Genomic DNA, 16,139 nt, shown 5'->3' with positions numbered 1-16,139 from the left:
TTATTGTAAGAATCAGTTAACACATGGAAAGCATAGAGAACAGAATCCAGCATATAATAAGTACTATGTCTTTGTGAGCAACTGTTATAAAAAAGTCTTTGTGCTCAAGGTGCTTGGCTGTCTACCTTGCACAAAAGGTACCATTTGGCCGTAGCTGGGTATTTAGAAACCCTTGAAAATTCTCACTCCCATTGGCCAATTATTACAACTCTTCTAGCTTAAGTCTGCTTTTCTATTAAGGTTAATTTCTCTGGGAAGGGTGACAGTCACTTATTTCTCAAAGCAATGAAAAAAAAGCATGGACTGAAAGATATTAGATGTAGGTCCGCAGAGGATGATGATGAGTTGGAATCAAAGGCTGAAGCCCCTGAAGCCTATTTCTTGGAAACATGAAGTTAAGGAGAAAATAGAGTGGCATAAACTTGAGACAGGCAAGGCTATTTAAAAGGCTAATTGTTAAACTGAATTCTTGCAAAATTTCTTTTTTAAAAAAGAGATTCCAAAACTTTCAAGACTGCATTTATTTGTCTTTAGAAGGTAACCCTGGGCCTTTTCATTTTTCATACTGGTGGAAGTCTGAAACAGAGAAGAAATTCCATTATAAATAGTTTAAAATAAGAAAAATTTACAAAAATAAGAAAATATGCAAAAAATTAATTTCATTGGTAATCAAAGATGTTTAAAGATACCAATGTATTACCATTAAGACTCCATCTTTTAATAGCTCTCATGTTAAGAATATGATGGAATTAGCACTCTTCTTATACAGTCGGTGGCGTTACAAAGTGGCACGATGCATCAAGCTATAGAATGACCTACCTGTGACTCAGCAGTTCTACTTCTGGGAATCTATCCTGCAAAAACAATACAAAATACAGAAAGGGCTAACACATCAGTTATTTGTCAGGTTTATGAGAACAAAAAACTGAGAACATGGTGGCCAACAATAAGAAAATCGTTGCACCTAATGGGTCATGTAAACATGCCAGTGATAGAAAAATCAAGAACAGGTACACAATGTTATGTACCCAATGATAATTTTTTATTTTTATTGCTAAGGAAAAGAAACTGGAAGGATTTTAATGTATTTCCATCAGTGGCTTTACTAGCGTGGCAAGATCATTTTGTCTCTGCTCAATTTTCTGAAGTCCTCGACTTGAAGAAAAAACAAACCCATGACTGAAAAATAAAGGCATTCAAGTCATGGTCAGGCATTTTGGATACTGAAACCCAGTAAGTATATCACTGCAGATGGTAAAGCACTGCAATCAAATGCTCTAACTTAGCCTTAAACAGTTATCTATTTTTTCTTTTTCTTTTTTTTTGGAGAGAAGGAAAGAAAAAAAAGGAGTGGAGAGGAAGAAAGAGGAAGAAAAAGAGGGAGAGAGAACGGAAATGTTGCTTTATTCAAAAAATGGGTATTAATAATGGCCGATCAACCTTCATTTAAACCTATGAGTAGGTGTGATGTGGTATTGACAAGAATGCATATTTTGTATATTTGAAGTGGAGAGCTCTATAAATATTTATTAAGTTTACTTGTTCCGGATGTGAGTTCAAGTCCTGGATATCCTTATTAATTTTCTGTCTCGTTGAGTCTAAGTCTCTTTATAGGTCTTACGTAGCTGGGTGTTAGGATTGTTGACTCTTATTATTGCATTGATTCTTTTACCACTATATCTTTGTTGCTTTAAAATCTATTTTATCAGATGCAAGAATTGCAACTCCTGCTTTTTATTTATTTTTGCTCTCCATTTGGTTGGTAAATCTTTCTCCATCCCTTTGTTTTGAGTCTTTGTGTATCCTTGCATGTGAAATGGGTCTGGATGTAGCATACCACTGGGTTTTGGCTGTATCTTTTGATTGGGGGATTTGGTCGATTTAAATTTAGGATTACTGCCATTTAATGTTAACTGGCTGTTTTATCCATTCATTGATGTAAATTCTTTATGTTGATGCTCTTTACTTTTTGGTATATTTTTAGAAAGGCTAATACTGGTTGTTTCTTTCTATGTGTAATGCTTCTTTCAGAAGCTCTTGTAAAGCAGGCCTGGTGGTAATAAAATCTCTGAGTACTTGCTTGTTCATAAAAGATTTTATTTTTCCTTCAGTTGTGAAGCTTAGTTTGGCTGGATATGAAATTCTGGGCTGAAAGTTCTGTTCTTTAAGGATATTGAATATTGGCCCCCACTCTCTTCTGGCTTGTAGGGTTTCTGCTGAGAGATCTGCTGTAAGTCTGATAGGCTTCCCTTTGTGGATAACCTGACCTTTCTCTCTGGCTGCCCTTAGTATTTTCTCCTTCGTTTCAACCCTGGTGAATCTAACAATTATGTGCTTTGGGGTTGCTCTTCTTAAAGAATATCTTTGTGGTGTTCTCTGTATTACCTGGAGTTGAGTATTGTCCTGCTTTGCTAGGTTGGGAAAGTTTTCCTGAATAATATCCTGAAGAATATTTTCCAGCTTGGATTCATTCTCTCCATCTCATTCAGGTACACCTATCAAATGTAGATTAGGTCTTTTCACATAGTCCCATATTTCTTGGAGACTTTGCTCATTCCTTTTTATCCTTTTTTCTCTATTCTTGTCTTCTCATTTTATTTCATTAAGTTGGTCTTCGACCTCTGATATCCTTTCTTCTGCTTGATCAATTCGAGTGTTTAAACCTGTGCATACTTCTCAGAGTTCCTATATTGTATTCTTCAGTTCCATAAATTCACTTATATTCCTCTCTAAATTGTCTATTCTCATTAGGATTTCATCAACCCTTTTTTCAAAGTTCTTAGTTTCTTTACATTGGGCTACAACATGTTTTTAACTCACAGAAGTTTCTTATTATCCACCTTCTGAAGCCTGATTCTGTTAATGGAATTCACTCGTTCTCCATCAAGCCTTGTTCCCTTGATGAGGAACTGTGATCCTCTTTAGAGGGCGAGGCATTCTGATTTTGAGTATTCTCAGCCTTTTTATGCTGGTTTCTTCCCATGATTGTAAATTTATCCACCTGTCGTCTTTGTAATTACCAACTTTCAAATTAGGTCTCTGAGTGGATGTCCAAGTTGTTAATTCCCAGGGCCGAAATCTGAGCAACCCACTGCGCCAGTCAAAACAGCGGCGTTAAGACTGATGGTGCTTTTCTGCCCAGGAATCTCCAGTCTGGCTTCCCTCCTGAGTCCGTAATAGGCGACTCTGCCTTCCCGGAGATCTAAACATCAGTCAGAAGGGGAACCAGTCCTGTTTACTTTGCACCAAGAGCTGCTGTGCCGAGGTGCCAGCAAAACCGCTGCGCCGGCCACAAGAGTCACGCTGGCGACCCGTGGGGCTCCTCCACTGGGAATCTTCTGGTCCGTGAGCGACAAAAATATGTCTGAAAGTGTGGCGTCCTCTCGTTCTCTGCGCTTTCACTGGGAGCTGCAATCCCGAGATGTTAGCGATCAGCCATCTTGGATCGTTCTCCCATTTATCTATTTCTAATCCATACTCCTCCAAGGTGGCGGCTAAAAAAGGACTTGACACTATCACCCCATCCTCCCAACCCCAACACTTCATTGACTTGCAGATAGATACTTCTGTTCCTTAGTTCCCTCACATGTAAAATAGATGTAATTGTTTGTATAGCACAGGGTAGTCATAAAAATTAAATGGGATAATATGTATACACTGCCAGGAACACTCTGACACAAAATATGTATGAGTAACTTTTTTTTCTAATCTTGATGGAGTCTTTCCATTATACATGTGATCAAGCTTGTTTTCTTTTTATAGTTCAGACCTGGCTTTAGAAGTTTTATTTTTTAAATACATTTTAATTTTTTAGATATTTAGTATGTTTTATACTTAAGAGACAGTCAAATACATTTACTTGAAGGATTAAAGGATGACGATATCCTGCCTATAGTATGGTGCATTTTAGAATGTTTGTTTTAGTTTGTTTTTAAGAGTTAGCTGGAAAATTTCAGAAATGTGATATTTAAGTATGAGAATAGGAAAACTTGCCAAGGTTTATAAATTCACAGCTCATTAAAAATTGGCTGTTGGTCTCATCTAAGCCAAAGAGTTTAAGGTCCAAGAAGAGGGTAGTCTGAAGAATAGAAACCCAGTTTGCTGCTTAATGTCTTTAAGAAGGCAGGCACACTCCAGTTGTTGGCAGTGTGGCTGCAGAATTTGACATATTTTCCAATGTACATTCCTCCACCCACTGAGCCAGGCTTGGTGAAGAAGATGGGAGTAAACAGAAGTCCTTGTTCACTCAGCTTTAGAGTTCAGTCTTCATGCCTACAATAGTCTGAAAAGCAAGGCTCACCTTTCCAAGTCCCAGAGAACCACAAGCATAGGCACTATCACAGCACTAGCCCTTAAGTCCCCAAAGTTTAGAGAGCACAGTAAAATCCCAGAGCTATAAATGCAGTCACTGGAGCAGCATTCCTCTGAGCTACTGTGCCCTTAGTCCAGGGAGCAAAACCCAACACCTTACCAGATGAGATATGCTACCGTGATCCAATAAGGAGTGGGGACAACTGGGACAAACCAGACAGCACCCACCCTATTAAAAGGGAAACAACTCTGTGAAATACTGGGCTAACCTCATCAGAATATGCCCCATAGGCTCTCAGTGAACCCTGGGGCAGAAGACTGTGAGACCCCTCACTTACTGTGGTAGAATTCTTACAATTGCATAGAGCCATGACCTAGGGGAAATGTGAGATGGAAGACAGAAGAGGCTTGGGACTTTCCCAAGGTGCTAATGAATTCATCCCAACTAGCCAGACCATCTCATTTCAGAACTTAAACTGCTATAGGAAGAAATGTCCCCAGTGACTAATTTCACAGATTACCACAACTTGTAACAGGGGTGGTAGGAGTCACCCATTCACACAGACTTTCTCTCACTAACTCTTTCAAGGAATATTCATGACATGCCAAAGTTTGGAAGTATACAATGGCAGCATACTCAGACCCCTGTAGCAGACACTTATGTCTCTCCATATGTCCTTTTCCAAAGGCCCTCAAACTCCAGCACTCTTGGCATCTCACTCCAAAATTGAGGGTGGTCTTTGTCTAGAGACATGGTCTCTACAGTGTCACGGGCAACTCTGAACAAAATTTTGAGCTGTCATGGTATGAAATGCTTGAGCCATAACCACAGGTGACAAATGGAAGGAATAAACAATGGCAAGACAACAAACACCCCCCATCCAGCAATGCCAACCCCAATATGGCAAAAACTTACTATGTGGAAGCTCCAATTTTAAACAAGCTTCTCCTGGACCTTGAAATTAATTTTTCTCCCTACCAACACCATATGCTGTGGCTTCACATGGCTCATGGCCCTCTCCATCCACATGAATACTTGCTAATTCATTCACTGAGTGAACCTGCTCTGGCCCCAGAAGTTAATCTCCATCCCTGTCATCAGCAGATTCTCGTGTACTTCATTCAGGACTTTGCCTTCCAGGAATGTTGTTGATCTTGCACAGTCTGCTCTGACCCCATCTCCAAATCCCTCAAAATGCCCATCCCTGTCACCATCAGGATTTCACTCCCTAGGTCCTCATCAAGGGCAAGGAAAAGGGTGCCACTCCTACAAACTGAAGCTGGAGAGGGCCTGCCTCCCAAATCTTCAGCTCCTCTGCATATGAGAATTTCTGTCCAATGAACCATATTAACTGTCACTAGATCTCCAGTCTGATCAGGATCCTGAAACCTTATGGAGTCATCCCTTCAGGAAAGCTGGGTTGAACTTTTTATTAGGATTCTTTTGGATTCTCATGAAAATAAGGGTCAGCCTGAGCATCACTTCCTTGAACCCTTTTTATCTTGGGCCCATCATGATTCCCAATTGTAAAATGCAAGCTTTTAATAAAGTTAATAAAGCTGATATTGAATAATTGCTCAACTCATGTATAATTAAAGATCTCAGAGACAAATGTTCACAAAGAGAAGACTAGCCAGAAAGATGGCTGCACAGTAGGTACTTCAAAGAAAAAGTGAGTTCCCTTTCTCTCTCCTAAACAATTCAGTACTAATGTCATTAGTTGGGTCACAGTTAGGTAGTGAGAAGCCATAGTGACCCAAAGTGAGGTGGTATCAGAGCCCAAGTGGAATGAGATGGCACCCACATATAAAGGCAGCCCAGCATAGGATATCAGAGACCCAGCAGATGAGGGGCATGTTCACACAGGGGAGGTGGTACAGTGCAAAAGTGGTAGAGCCAAATCAGGGTGGGAATGGCAGCCCCGTGGAAGGGGTGGAGACCTGGCCTGGGGACTCAGAGCCCAAGGGGCAGTTCAGCATAGAGTGGAGAAACCCGAGCTGAGTAGGCCAGGCACTTGTGTGTGCAGGTGATTTAGCCAGAGCAGAGAGAGGAGGAATCCACATTTCGGGGGACTTGCGTGGAATGTCAGAGCCAAGAAGGAGGTTTTTATGGAGGTATAGCTTGCCATGAGTATTAAAGTTCAAAGGGGTGAGGAGAACAGCCATGTGGTGAGGGATGGCAGCAGAGATGGGAGATGGGTTATACACAGAGGACATCCTCAGATACGTGGCTGATTTCAGGGCTGGGAAAGAAAAGTACAAGATGAGCTTGGAACATCTTCTTCCAGAAAGAAAATGATCAAATGATGATGTTGACATGTCAAACAGAAGGGTTGCCAGCTTAAGGAGTTTTCACTGGCCACGGTGGGGACAATTTCAGCAATACATAAGAAATTATAGTATATAATAATCCGATGAATAGAAAAATCATGAGCTCAGACTAATATAAAAATGTCTATATAAAAACAACCAAAATGTTCTAAAATATTTAAGTGAGCAGTTAAACTGTGGTGCATCCACACCACAGATTACTCAGCATAAAGCAGAGGAAAAGACCATTAATGTAACAACATGGATGATCTCAAGGGCATCATCTGAGTGGAAAAAGATCATCTCTAAAAAATCACATAATGTATGGTTTCATTTTTATAGCATTCCCAAGATAAATTATAGAGATGGAAAACAGATTAGTGATGTCCAGGAGTTTGGAAGAATGGAGTGGCAGGAGCAGAGTGCAGGTGTGAATATAAAGGGGCAGCATGAAGATCTTTGTGGTGATGGAACAGTGCTGCATCTGGATTGCAAAGGTGATTCCATGAATCTACACATGTGATAAAACAACATACAACTACACATACGTGGTACCAATGTCAATTTCCTGGTTTTGATATGATACTATAGTTATGGAAGACTGCAACCATTGGGGAAAATTGGGCTAAGGATGCACAGCACTTCTCTGTACTATTTTTGCAACTTCCTGTGAATCTATAATTATTTCCAAATTACAAATTTGATAAATACAGAATGTTTAATGATTAATGAGATATTTACATAGTTTCAAAACACCTCCTCACAAAATAAGACTAACTTTAAAGTGAAAAAGGTTGGCAGTCCCACCGTAGCAAGTGATCAAAGTGAATACCATTAGAAATAGAATAAATCAAATCTGCCCTCATGTAATAGGATGCAATGAGTGGAAAACAGCATCACTTTTGTTATTCCTGCCAACGATGCATATCTGGATCTAATCAAAAGGAAACAGACAAATGCAGATCAAGACATACACTATAAAACAACTGGCCTGTAATCTCCAAACATGTCATGGTTATAAGTCACAGAAGCACCAAGAAACTCTTCTTCCAGACTGAAGGAGCCATGGCAACTAAATGTAATTCATGATTCTCAGCTGGGTCCTTTCACTAGAAGAGACGTTACCGAGACTACTGGTGAAACTTGAATGGGACCTGAGGATTGTATGGCAGTAATACGACAACATTAATTACTAGACTTATTGGTTGCATTGTGGTTATGCAAAGGAATGTCCTGTTTGTAAGAAATGTACACTGAATCCTTAGGGGTGATAGAACATCAGGTTGGCAACTGACCCTCAAACAAGTCAGAAAACTAAGTTCTTTGTACTGTACCTGCAACCCTTCTATAAGTTGACTATTGTTTCAGACTAATTTTTTAAATTTTAAAAATGAATGGCCAGGCACAGTGGCTCACGTCTGTAATCCCACCACTTTGGGAGGCCAAGGTGGGCGGATCATGAGGTCAAGAGATTGGGACCATCCTGGCCAACATGGTGAAACCCCGTCTCTACTAAAAATACGAATTTAGCCAAGCGTGGTGGTGGGCACCTGTAGTCCCAGCTTTTCAGGAGGCTGACGCAGGAGAATTGCTTGAACTCGGGATGTGGAGATTGCAATGAGCCGAGATCATGCCACTGCACTCCAGCCTGATGACAGGGCGAGACTCTGCCTCAAAAAAAAAAAAAAAAAAAACAAAAACAAAAAAGATTTGAAAGTGAAAATATGAAAAATCTTTGACAAAACTGAGGAAATCTTAGAATGCCTCTGCAAAAAATGGCCCTCTTTACAATCAGGCCTCAGAAGTCACATTTGACAGAAGTGACATGCACTGTCTACAAAAATCTTAAATGTGGAGACCTCCTTGGTTCATTCTACAAATTAGCACTCTTCCAATTAACAACAAACGGTTAAAAAGACTAAAAATTAAGCATTTTATTCCCTTTTTTGAAGAAAATTTCCAGCCAGAACATTTCTGGCTTTTACTGGGAAACACTAGATTTCACTCTAAATTAGTGTACTCTATGTGGCCTATGCCCAGGATCAATTATCCTTGCAAAACAAGGACCTCCCACCATATGTACTTGCTAGTAGTATTGCCAAGCACAGGCCTGCTCTGCTACTGCAGAGGTTCCTGTCCCAGCCCAGGTCCAACAGGACTGGCAGGAAGATGTAGCCAGGTGGCTCATCATGAGAATGATGTGATGACACCTACTGGACAAGGATCAATGAAGATTCAGCGCAAATAAGATTTTCACCTTGATACCAGCATTTGCAGATGCATTACTGTTATTAACTTAGATAGTCAGGTTCCAGGTCTAGCTCAGGTCATTTCTTCACTCATTTTTATTTTTGAGACAGTGTCTTGCTCTGTCACCCAGGCTGAAGTGCAGTGGCATGATTTCAGCTCACTGCAACCTCCCCTCCCAGATTCAAGCGATACTCCTGCCTCAGCCTCCTGAGTAGCTGATTATGGGTGCCTGCCACCACACCCAATTTTTAGTAGCAATGGGGTTTCACGATATTTCCCAGGCTGGTCTCAAACTCCTGATCTCAGGTGACCCACCGCCTCTGCCTCCCAAAGTGTTGGGATTAAGGCATAAGCCACCATGCCTGGCCCCGCTCTTTTGTTGCTGTTGTTCCTAGTCATTCCACGTCAGCTCATATAGTAGCAACAGGAATTCTGTCTCCTATGGGTTGTCTGGCCAGGGAAATCTTACATCTCAAGTGGTCAGAATATGAAAATCTAGACTGAGCATATGCACAAATGAATGCTTAGAACACATTTATCAAACCAGAAATGGAAGCCAAGGCTGCCCCCAACCCTGGCTCTCCCCACCCCCAGCCAGCAGGAAGCCTGGTGGACCTCAAATCAGAGCACAGCATTGGTGAGAGCCAAGTGAGAAAACTCAAAACACTGGCTACAGACAAAGCTGGGATGCCTGCAGCTTATTATTGCTCATTAATCAAAGTTGACTGCTCATGAGTCAAGAAAATTTGATATCTGTCCAAGTGACATGACAGGTATTATGCCAGATACTTTGCTGACATGATATCATTTGAAGTTACTTATCTTATATACAAGGTAAGTACAATTATTATACCCATTCCTCAGATGGGGAAACAGAGGATTAGAGGAGTTCAGTAGCTCATGCAAGGTTACACAGCTAGCAAGTGGTAAAACCAGGGTTTAAACCTCAGCAGTCTGTCTCCAGAGACTACTCTCAGCTGCTCCCCTAAACTGCCTTCCTCCAACTACCATTCATGACTCCACAGTGCTCACTGTTCCTTGTATCACACCATGCAACATGTTTGTTACAGCATGCTTGCATCACATTCCTATACATCTTTCTTATTTCAATAGTAATCGTGTTGCAGGGTAGGATAGAGCAGGGGGCCTCATGTATGTATACTAGTCCACAGCAAGAACAAAAAGTCCACTTCTGGACTTAGAGAAGCACGCTGCTACTTCCAGCTGTTTCTTTAGTTGACAAAGTAATAAGAGACAATAAACACCTTTGTTATTTCACTTAAAATGTTGCCTTACAACCAGCACTGCCCCACTCCTCCCCACACCCGCCACCACCAAAAAAAGGTAACACCATGCATGCATCTTTATGTATGTCAAGCTACTTACTTTTTCTGGGGACCATTGAGTCCAGAAAACCTTTTGGTGAGTTAAATAGGATTATTTAAAAGATAAACTTAGGTCTGTATTGGGTGGTTCTGGAGGAATTTCCCCTTCCCAGGAGCTGCTTACCAGTTAATTTAGAAACAAAATAATCTCCCAAACTGTTAAATCCCACTGCCCCACCCAGGGGCTTTCATAAAATTATCTTGTTTTCATCATGTTTTAGCATGGAAAAATGACCCATACCTAGAAGTATACATTTTAAGGTTTTTGATATCTGTATGGCTATTTAAGAAGAAATATTTTACCAGACTTCTGGTTGGGGACATGACTCCAGTTGTAGACAACACTCTCTGGCGACATGAATGTGTCGGCTCACCACTGCCACCATCTGCCCAAGGCTCTTCCTCTTCATTCTTCAAGCTGAAAGCACAGCTGATACCTTGGATGATGTTTCTTGATAGCTCTCTAGTGGAGGATATATGTGGTTCAGAAGTGCTGCTACTATAGCTCTGCTCATCTGGGTCTTGTTTCTGGAAACCATATTTAGTTGTCAAATGGTATAATATGACAGAAAGATTTTGATGACTTAAATCAATATATTCAAAGTTTTATTGATGAGGTTTCATTTAAGTGATAAAGGCAATGCTTAAGTTATTATGGAGAGAAAAGCATTATTCAATTGACCGTATTTTGTTCTCCTATAATCTTAAAATGTTATGCAATAGCCAACTGCTTTAAAAATATGGCATGGAATAGATCCTATATTTTACAATGAATAAAGCACTTCTGTTACACAATTAACATGCAAGGAAAAACTAAGGTAGCCACCTGCACATGTTCAAACACTGTGACCACATCACAACCCAAGCATCCAGTTTGGCCAGTAGGATAATCCACTCCCACCATTGCAGAATGTAGCTTCCTAGCAGTAACCTGGCTAGGACTAACAAAGAGGAAAAAAACATTCAAAGGTCCTATGCTATGCCTGGCTATTTCTGCCCCAAATTTCTAGGATAATTGTTTCTTTTCTCTCTAGTGTCGCTCCTTCTGTTCCTAAACATGATCAAATTTCTACTTAGGAAAGACCTTCACTTGATCTAACAGCTTTTCTTTCTGCCTTTTTTTGGGTGGGGTGGGTGGGGATTCTTTCCACTCTTGGACTTCTAGGTTAAATGAACTTGAAGTTGGCCGCCTTTCTCTGAATCTGTGTGGTTTCCAGATATTTACCAATAATGCACTCTCAATCTCCTCCAAGTTGATGCCCAGCCCACTTCTCTTTCACTTTTCCCAGACCTGGCCTTCTTCAGGCTCTCTGTAAGCCTCTCACCTTTGGTTTCCCAAGGTTCTCTCCTCCTCAACTTTACAACCCCATTGTGTTCCTCTTCTTGCCACGTTCTAATGATGATTCCTTCCTCCTAACAGAGTTGCTTAGGGCTCACTTCTAAGGCCTTTTCTCTCTTCCTATTTTGTCTCCCCAGATGACTGATTCATTTTCAGCCCATCAGTGTTTGCCTCTCCCTGGAACAAGTCCATAAAACCAGCCCACACTTCACAATGCCTGATGGACACTTCTGAGCTATCCCACTCAGAATGGTGGTGGCACTATGATGCTTCACAATTTACACGGCCATTTGTATCCTTCCTGCTGAAGAGTTGCAAAACCCCATGAGACCGGTATCATCAGACCATTGCTGAGCTCTTCAGCTGGCCTCCTAAGAGAGGTCCCTTGGGGAAAAGAAATGCCTCTTCCTTCCTGTGTCATGCCTGATGTGCATTCTGCTATAGGGAAACAACAAAAGTGCTTTTAGGAAAGCCTCCTCCTAAGTACAGCTATAGAAATCCTATCAAAGATTCAACAGTCAGGAGGAGCTAGGTGCCCTGGATGGCGAGCAGAGGCAAGTAAAGTTGGTCAGGGACTCAACTCCAAAGCTCATATAGATCTGGGCTCAAATCCCAGTCCTGACATTTCATAGCTGTGTGGCCCTTAACTATATTTCGGTTTCTTTCTCTGTAAAATGAGGGTCAGAAAAATAGCTCAGAGGATTCTTATAAACATTAACTGGAAAGTATACATATATCACTTGGCAGTGTCTGGTACATAGAAAAGGCCTACTAAATGGTGGCTATCATCATTCTAAAATCTTACACCTTTACCTCTGAGTCTTCAGCTTCTTCCAAAACATGACTGAGAACCTGTATATATTCAGTTGCGCCTTTAAGGATATCAACTTTGCTGGGCTTCCTGCTTTGGGGAAGAAATGGCACAAGTGCCTTCAATTTGGCAAAACCACGGTTGAGATTTTTTATCTAGAAAACAAAAAGCACAGTGACACAGAAAAGCCAGTTTATAGAGACATCTCCCCAAACTACTGAAGGGGGTTGTTTCCACAGCCTTCTTGCCTGGGCGCAAATCTAAACAGGCATATGCCCCAAAGAGTCACTGCTCCACCAGCAGTGCAATTCATTGCAAAGGAAGAGAAAATGGCATAAACTTGGCACTATGGGCAGATGGGCTGCAAGGTGTGTTCATGTTCATGCTGACCTCACTCCTCTTCCTGTGAGAGCATAACCACTGTATCATAATGCAGAGGCAGTAGAGGAGTGAGTGGCTGAAATCTGAGTCAACTACACCCAGATTTAAAATTCAGGTCTATCATTTACAAGAGTGTGTGGAATACTTCACATCACTAAGCCTCAGTTTGTTCATCTGCAGAGTGGGAAATATCTTAAAGCTTTTTGGGGGGTGTGATTAAGTGATATAATGTACACATAAGACACCTAGAAAGCCCTCAAGAAGTGGTATTGCTGCTGATGAATCAAATGTGCAAACACCTGTCAACTCAAGCACTGAGCCATCAGCTCCTACAACCTCTTTCCCCACTGAGTTAATGATATAGAGGCAAAGGTGAGAATCCAGAGAGCTGGTGAGACTTCCAAGGTTTCTCACATTTTTCTCTTCTCCAGAGTCGAATTCCTGTCCCTGAAGGTCTATAATTCTGAGGGTCATCCCCCTGGGAGACATAGGCCCTGGGAGAGCTGGCTTCCACTATACCACAAAGCCAATATACATTGAGTATACCCTACTCTGGAGCAAAAGACAAAGGACATAGTTGGCCAATTCATAGGAGAATACAACAACCAGACAGTGTATAAAAAGAGTTAAATAGTCAAAGAACTACAAACTAAAACAGAAATTAGATACCATTTTTCATATATCAAAGAGGTTAACATTTGTATCATACCCAGGATCGTGGATAGCATGAAAAATAGAACAGTCCTAGACATGTAAGGGGGAAAAAATTAGTAAACCTATCTAGAAAGCAATTGGGTAATGTGTATCAAAAGCCATTCGATTGCATGTGTCCTAAGTCCCAGTAATTTCGCTTGTAGCATTTTATTCTAAGGAAATTATCAGACACACACAGTTACACCAATAGTTAGATACCAGTAAGAAGCTACAAACAGCAAACATGCCTAACAATAAGAGACTGAATACATTATGGTCCATTTTTAGACCAACTATGCAGTCAAAAACTGTTCTTTGAAAGAATACTTAAGAATATAAGAAAATGCTTTTGATAATGTTAAGTGGAAAAAAATTACCAAAATTTTATAAAAACTAAATGAAAATTTTATAAAATTATGTACAAATATATTTATATAAAAACATTTTACAAAATTTAAATTATATATAGATTTAATTATATATAAATTTATATAAATATATTTATATATTATATAATTTTACAAAATTATTCAGTACATATTTATGTTTATATATTAAATTTTGTAAAATTATATAATTTTACAAAATTGCCATTCAGTACATACATTATAGTTTTGCAAAATTATATATGAATGTATATATATATAATTTTACAAAATTGTCATTCAGTACATATTTTTGTAATTTCTTCCACTCAACATTATCAAAAGCATTTTCAGACATATATATGAATACACACAACTAGAGAAAAAGACTGGGAAGATATATACAAAAATGTTCATAGTAGTTATATCTGTGTTGTATCTTAACCTCTTCAGTCATGTCTATCTTTTCCAGGTGTGTTAACCTTATCATTATAAAGAACAATAAAGCTTATTAGTGTTTTAGTGGATAAAACCAGGACTGATTTTCTGGAGAAGACAATTCCTTTCTGGTGGGAAGGACCACTTAAAATATTAGATCACAGACCGGGCACAGTAGCTCACACCTGTAATCCCAGCACTTTGGGAGGCCGGGGCCGGTGGATCACGAAGTCAGGAGTTCAAGACCAGCTTGGCCAACATAGTGAAACCCCCGTCTTTACTAATAATATAAAAATTAGCCGGGTGTGGTGCATGCCTGTAGTCCCAGCTACTTAAAGAAGTCTCCTGTCGTTCTTTCTTCTCTTGCCCTCTTCCTGCAAAGTTCCTGCTTGCTTCACTGGGGCATTTCTAAAAGGCCTTAGGTGCCTAGGAACAGCCCTCGGCGGAACTTCCCTCCCCAGTCCCAGGCCTAATTGTGCGCTCTGCTCCCTCTTCCACCCCTCACCCTTCCCTCTCCTGGATTCGCCTCTGCTGCAACTAACCCCGGAGAATGCAAATTCTAGGAACCAAGACCACGTCTCCCAAGCTTGAGGCCGAGTTTCGTTAGCGATAGTAAAATCCACCAGCAGGTGCCGCTCCAACCACGGCCCACGGGGACCCTTCCCGTTTGCGACTCGCTGCGGCCCGGCCGGGGAACAGTCATTTTATATTGACAGTTGAGTGGGACTCTTGGGTGCACACTGGGACGTCGTGTTTTGTGACTTTAAAGTAACTTCCGTCAGGCCCCACTTTCTCCTCACCCTCGTGTCTGCTTCGAGGCCGAGATGCAGAAGGCAAGAAAAAGGAGCGAAGGGGATTCCCGCGCGCCCCAAGCACCCACCCGCGCCTACGGTGTGAGGTGAAAGCGCACCTCCCGCGCGTGAAGCTTGTAAAGCACCTGCCCAGGGAGACATTTTGGAAGTTGTCAAAACCCCTCTTCTGTCCCCTCCCGGACCCGGTCCCTGCACAAATCCCTGAGGGTTAGCGGATGAGGCGGCGGCATGAGCAGCAGAGAAAGGAGGCCACTGCCATTCTCCAGACCCTCTGGGGGCGCGGGAGGCCCCGGGAGCTGCAAGTCGCCTAGAGCGGGCCCCGGTGTTGACAAGGTGTTTGGTGGTGAAGCGGGGACGTGGGGGGCGGGCGTCGACCCCGGGGACCCCTCACCCGCTCGCGCTCCTTAGCGTTGGCCACGCGCCTTCGCTCCAGCACCAACTGGAGGTCTTCGGTGGAAGAGTAGCCGCCCGAGGGCAGCCGTTTGAGCCGGCAGATGGCGGCCAGCTGGGGCAGCGGCCCGAACTCCTCCCGCAACACCTCCTCCAGCACCTCCGCCTGCGGGACGCCCAGGAGCGCGGGCGTCGCCGCGCGGAGATCCAGAGTGCCAGGCGCCGGGTCCATGGTGGGGCGGAGGCTGCAGAGGCCGGGCTTTCACTCGCTCACCTGGGGCCGCACGAGGCCCGGGCGGGGGCGGGGGCTGGACCACCTGCGCCCATTCCCGGTCCGTTTATTCCAATCCCCGCCAGCTCTGTGGAGGCTGCGTGCAGGCGTCGCGTTGAACCAGCCGCACAGGTGCGAATCAGGAGCGCTGGCACACTGGAACCGCCCGGGGAGTGGTGGCGGTGTTTTTCCCGATCCACATGCCAGGGTTCCAGTCCCCCAAATTCCCGTTTCATCAGTTCGGGTTGGGGCCTGAGCTTCTGAATATGTGTATACAAAAAATTGTAATGGATATCCACAAAACTTTTTTAAAAATTCATTTTGAAAAGTTGCGGGTAAAATGGCAAGAAGAGTTTCAAAGAGCTCCTGTGTCACCTTTGCCA

General features: G+C 42.1%; 1 protein-coding gene across 2 annotated transcripts; it reads right to left on the bottom strand.

Moving 5' to 3' along the window:
- Positions 1–368: 368 nt before the first annotated feature.
- FIGLA (folliculogenesis specific bHLH transcription factor) lies at positions 369–15,897 on the bottom strand. 2 transcript variants are annotated; one of them, XM_035272339.3, is made up of 5 exons: positions 15,487–15,897; positions 12,409–12,561; positions 10,560–10,784; positions 820–854; positions 507–576 (listed from the first exon to the last, which is right to left on the bottom strand). In XM_035272339.3, exons 1-5 carry the CDS (start codon positions 15,715–15,717, stop codon positions 561–563), a joined length of 660 nt encoding a protein of 219 aa, XP_035128230.1. In that variant the 5' UTR covers positions 15,718–15,897; the 3' UTR covers positions 507–560. The 2 variants fall into 2 exon arrangements, with proteins under 2 accessions (XP_054100812.1, XP_035128230.1); XM_054244837.2 differs by lacking the exon at positions 820–854 and having other exon boundaries at positions 369–576.
- Positions 15,898–16,139: the final 242 nt, after the last annotated feature.

The sequence above is a fragment of the Callithrix jacchus genome, chromosome 14 (genome assembly GCF_049354715.1).
Source record: "Callithrix jacchus isolate 240 chromosome 14, calJac240_pri, whole genome shotgun sequence".
NCBI classification, from domain to species: Eukaryota; Metazoa; Chordata; class Mammalia; order Primates; family Cebidae; genus Callithrix; species Callithrix jacchus.
The sequence above is the reverse complement of the archived record's forward strand: the minus strand, read 5'-3'. Positions and strand labels throughout refer to the sequence as shown.

What these genes read in the sequence shown, in the direction of transcription:
- FIGLA (XM_054244837.2), bottom strand. Translation starts at nt 15,717, where the DNA reads ATGGACCCGGCGCCTGGCACTCTGGATCTCCGCGCGGCGACGCCCGCG. An exon ending in ACGCTAAGGAGCGCGAGCGG is followed by an intron (nt 12,562 to 15,486) that starts GTGAGGGGTCCC and finishes TTTGTTTTCTAG; the next exon opens with ATAAAAAATCTCAACCGTGG. An exon ending in TGTCCCCAACCAGAAGTCTG is followed by an intron (nt 577 to 10,559) that starts GTAAAATATTTC and finishes TCTCTGTTTCAG; the next exon opens with ACTTCCACCAGTATGAAAAA.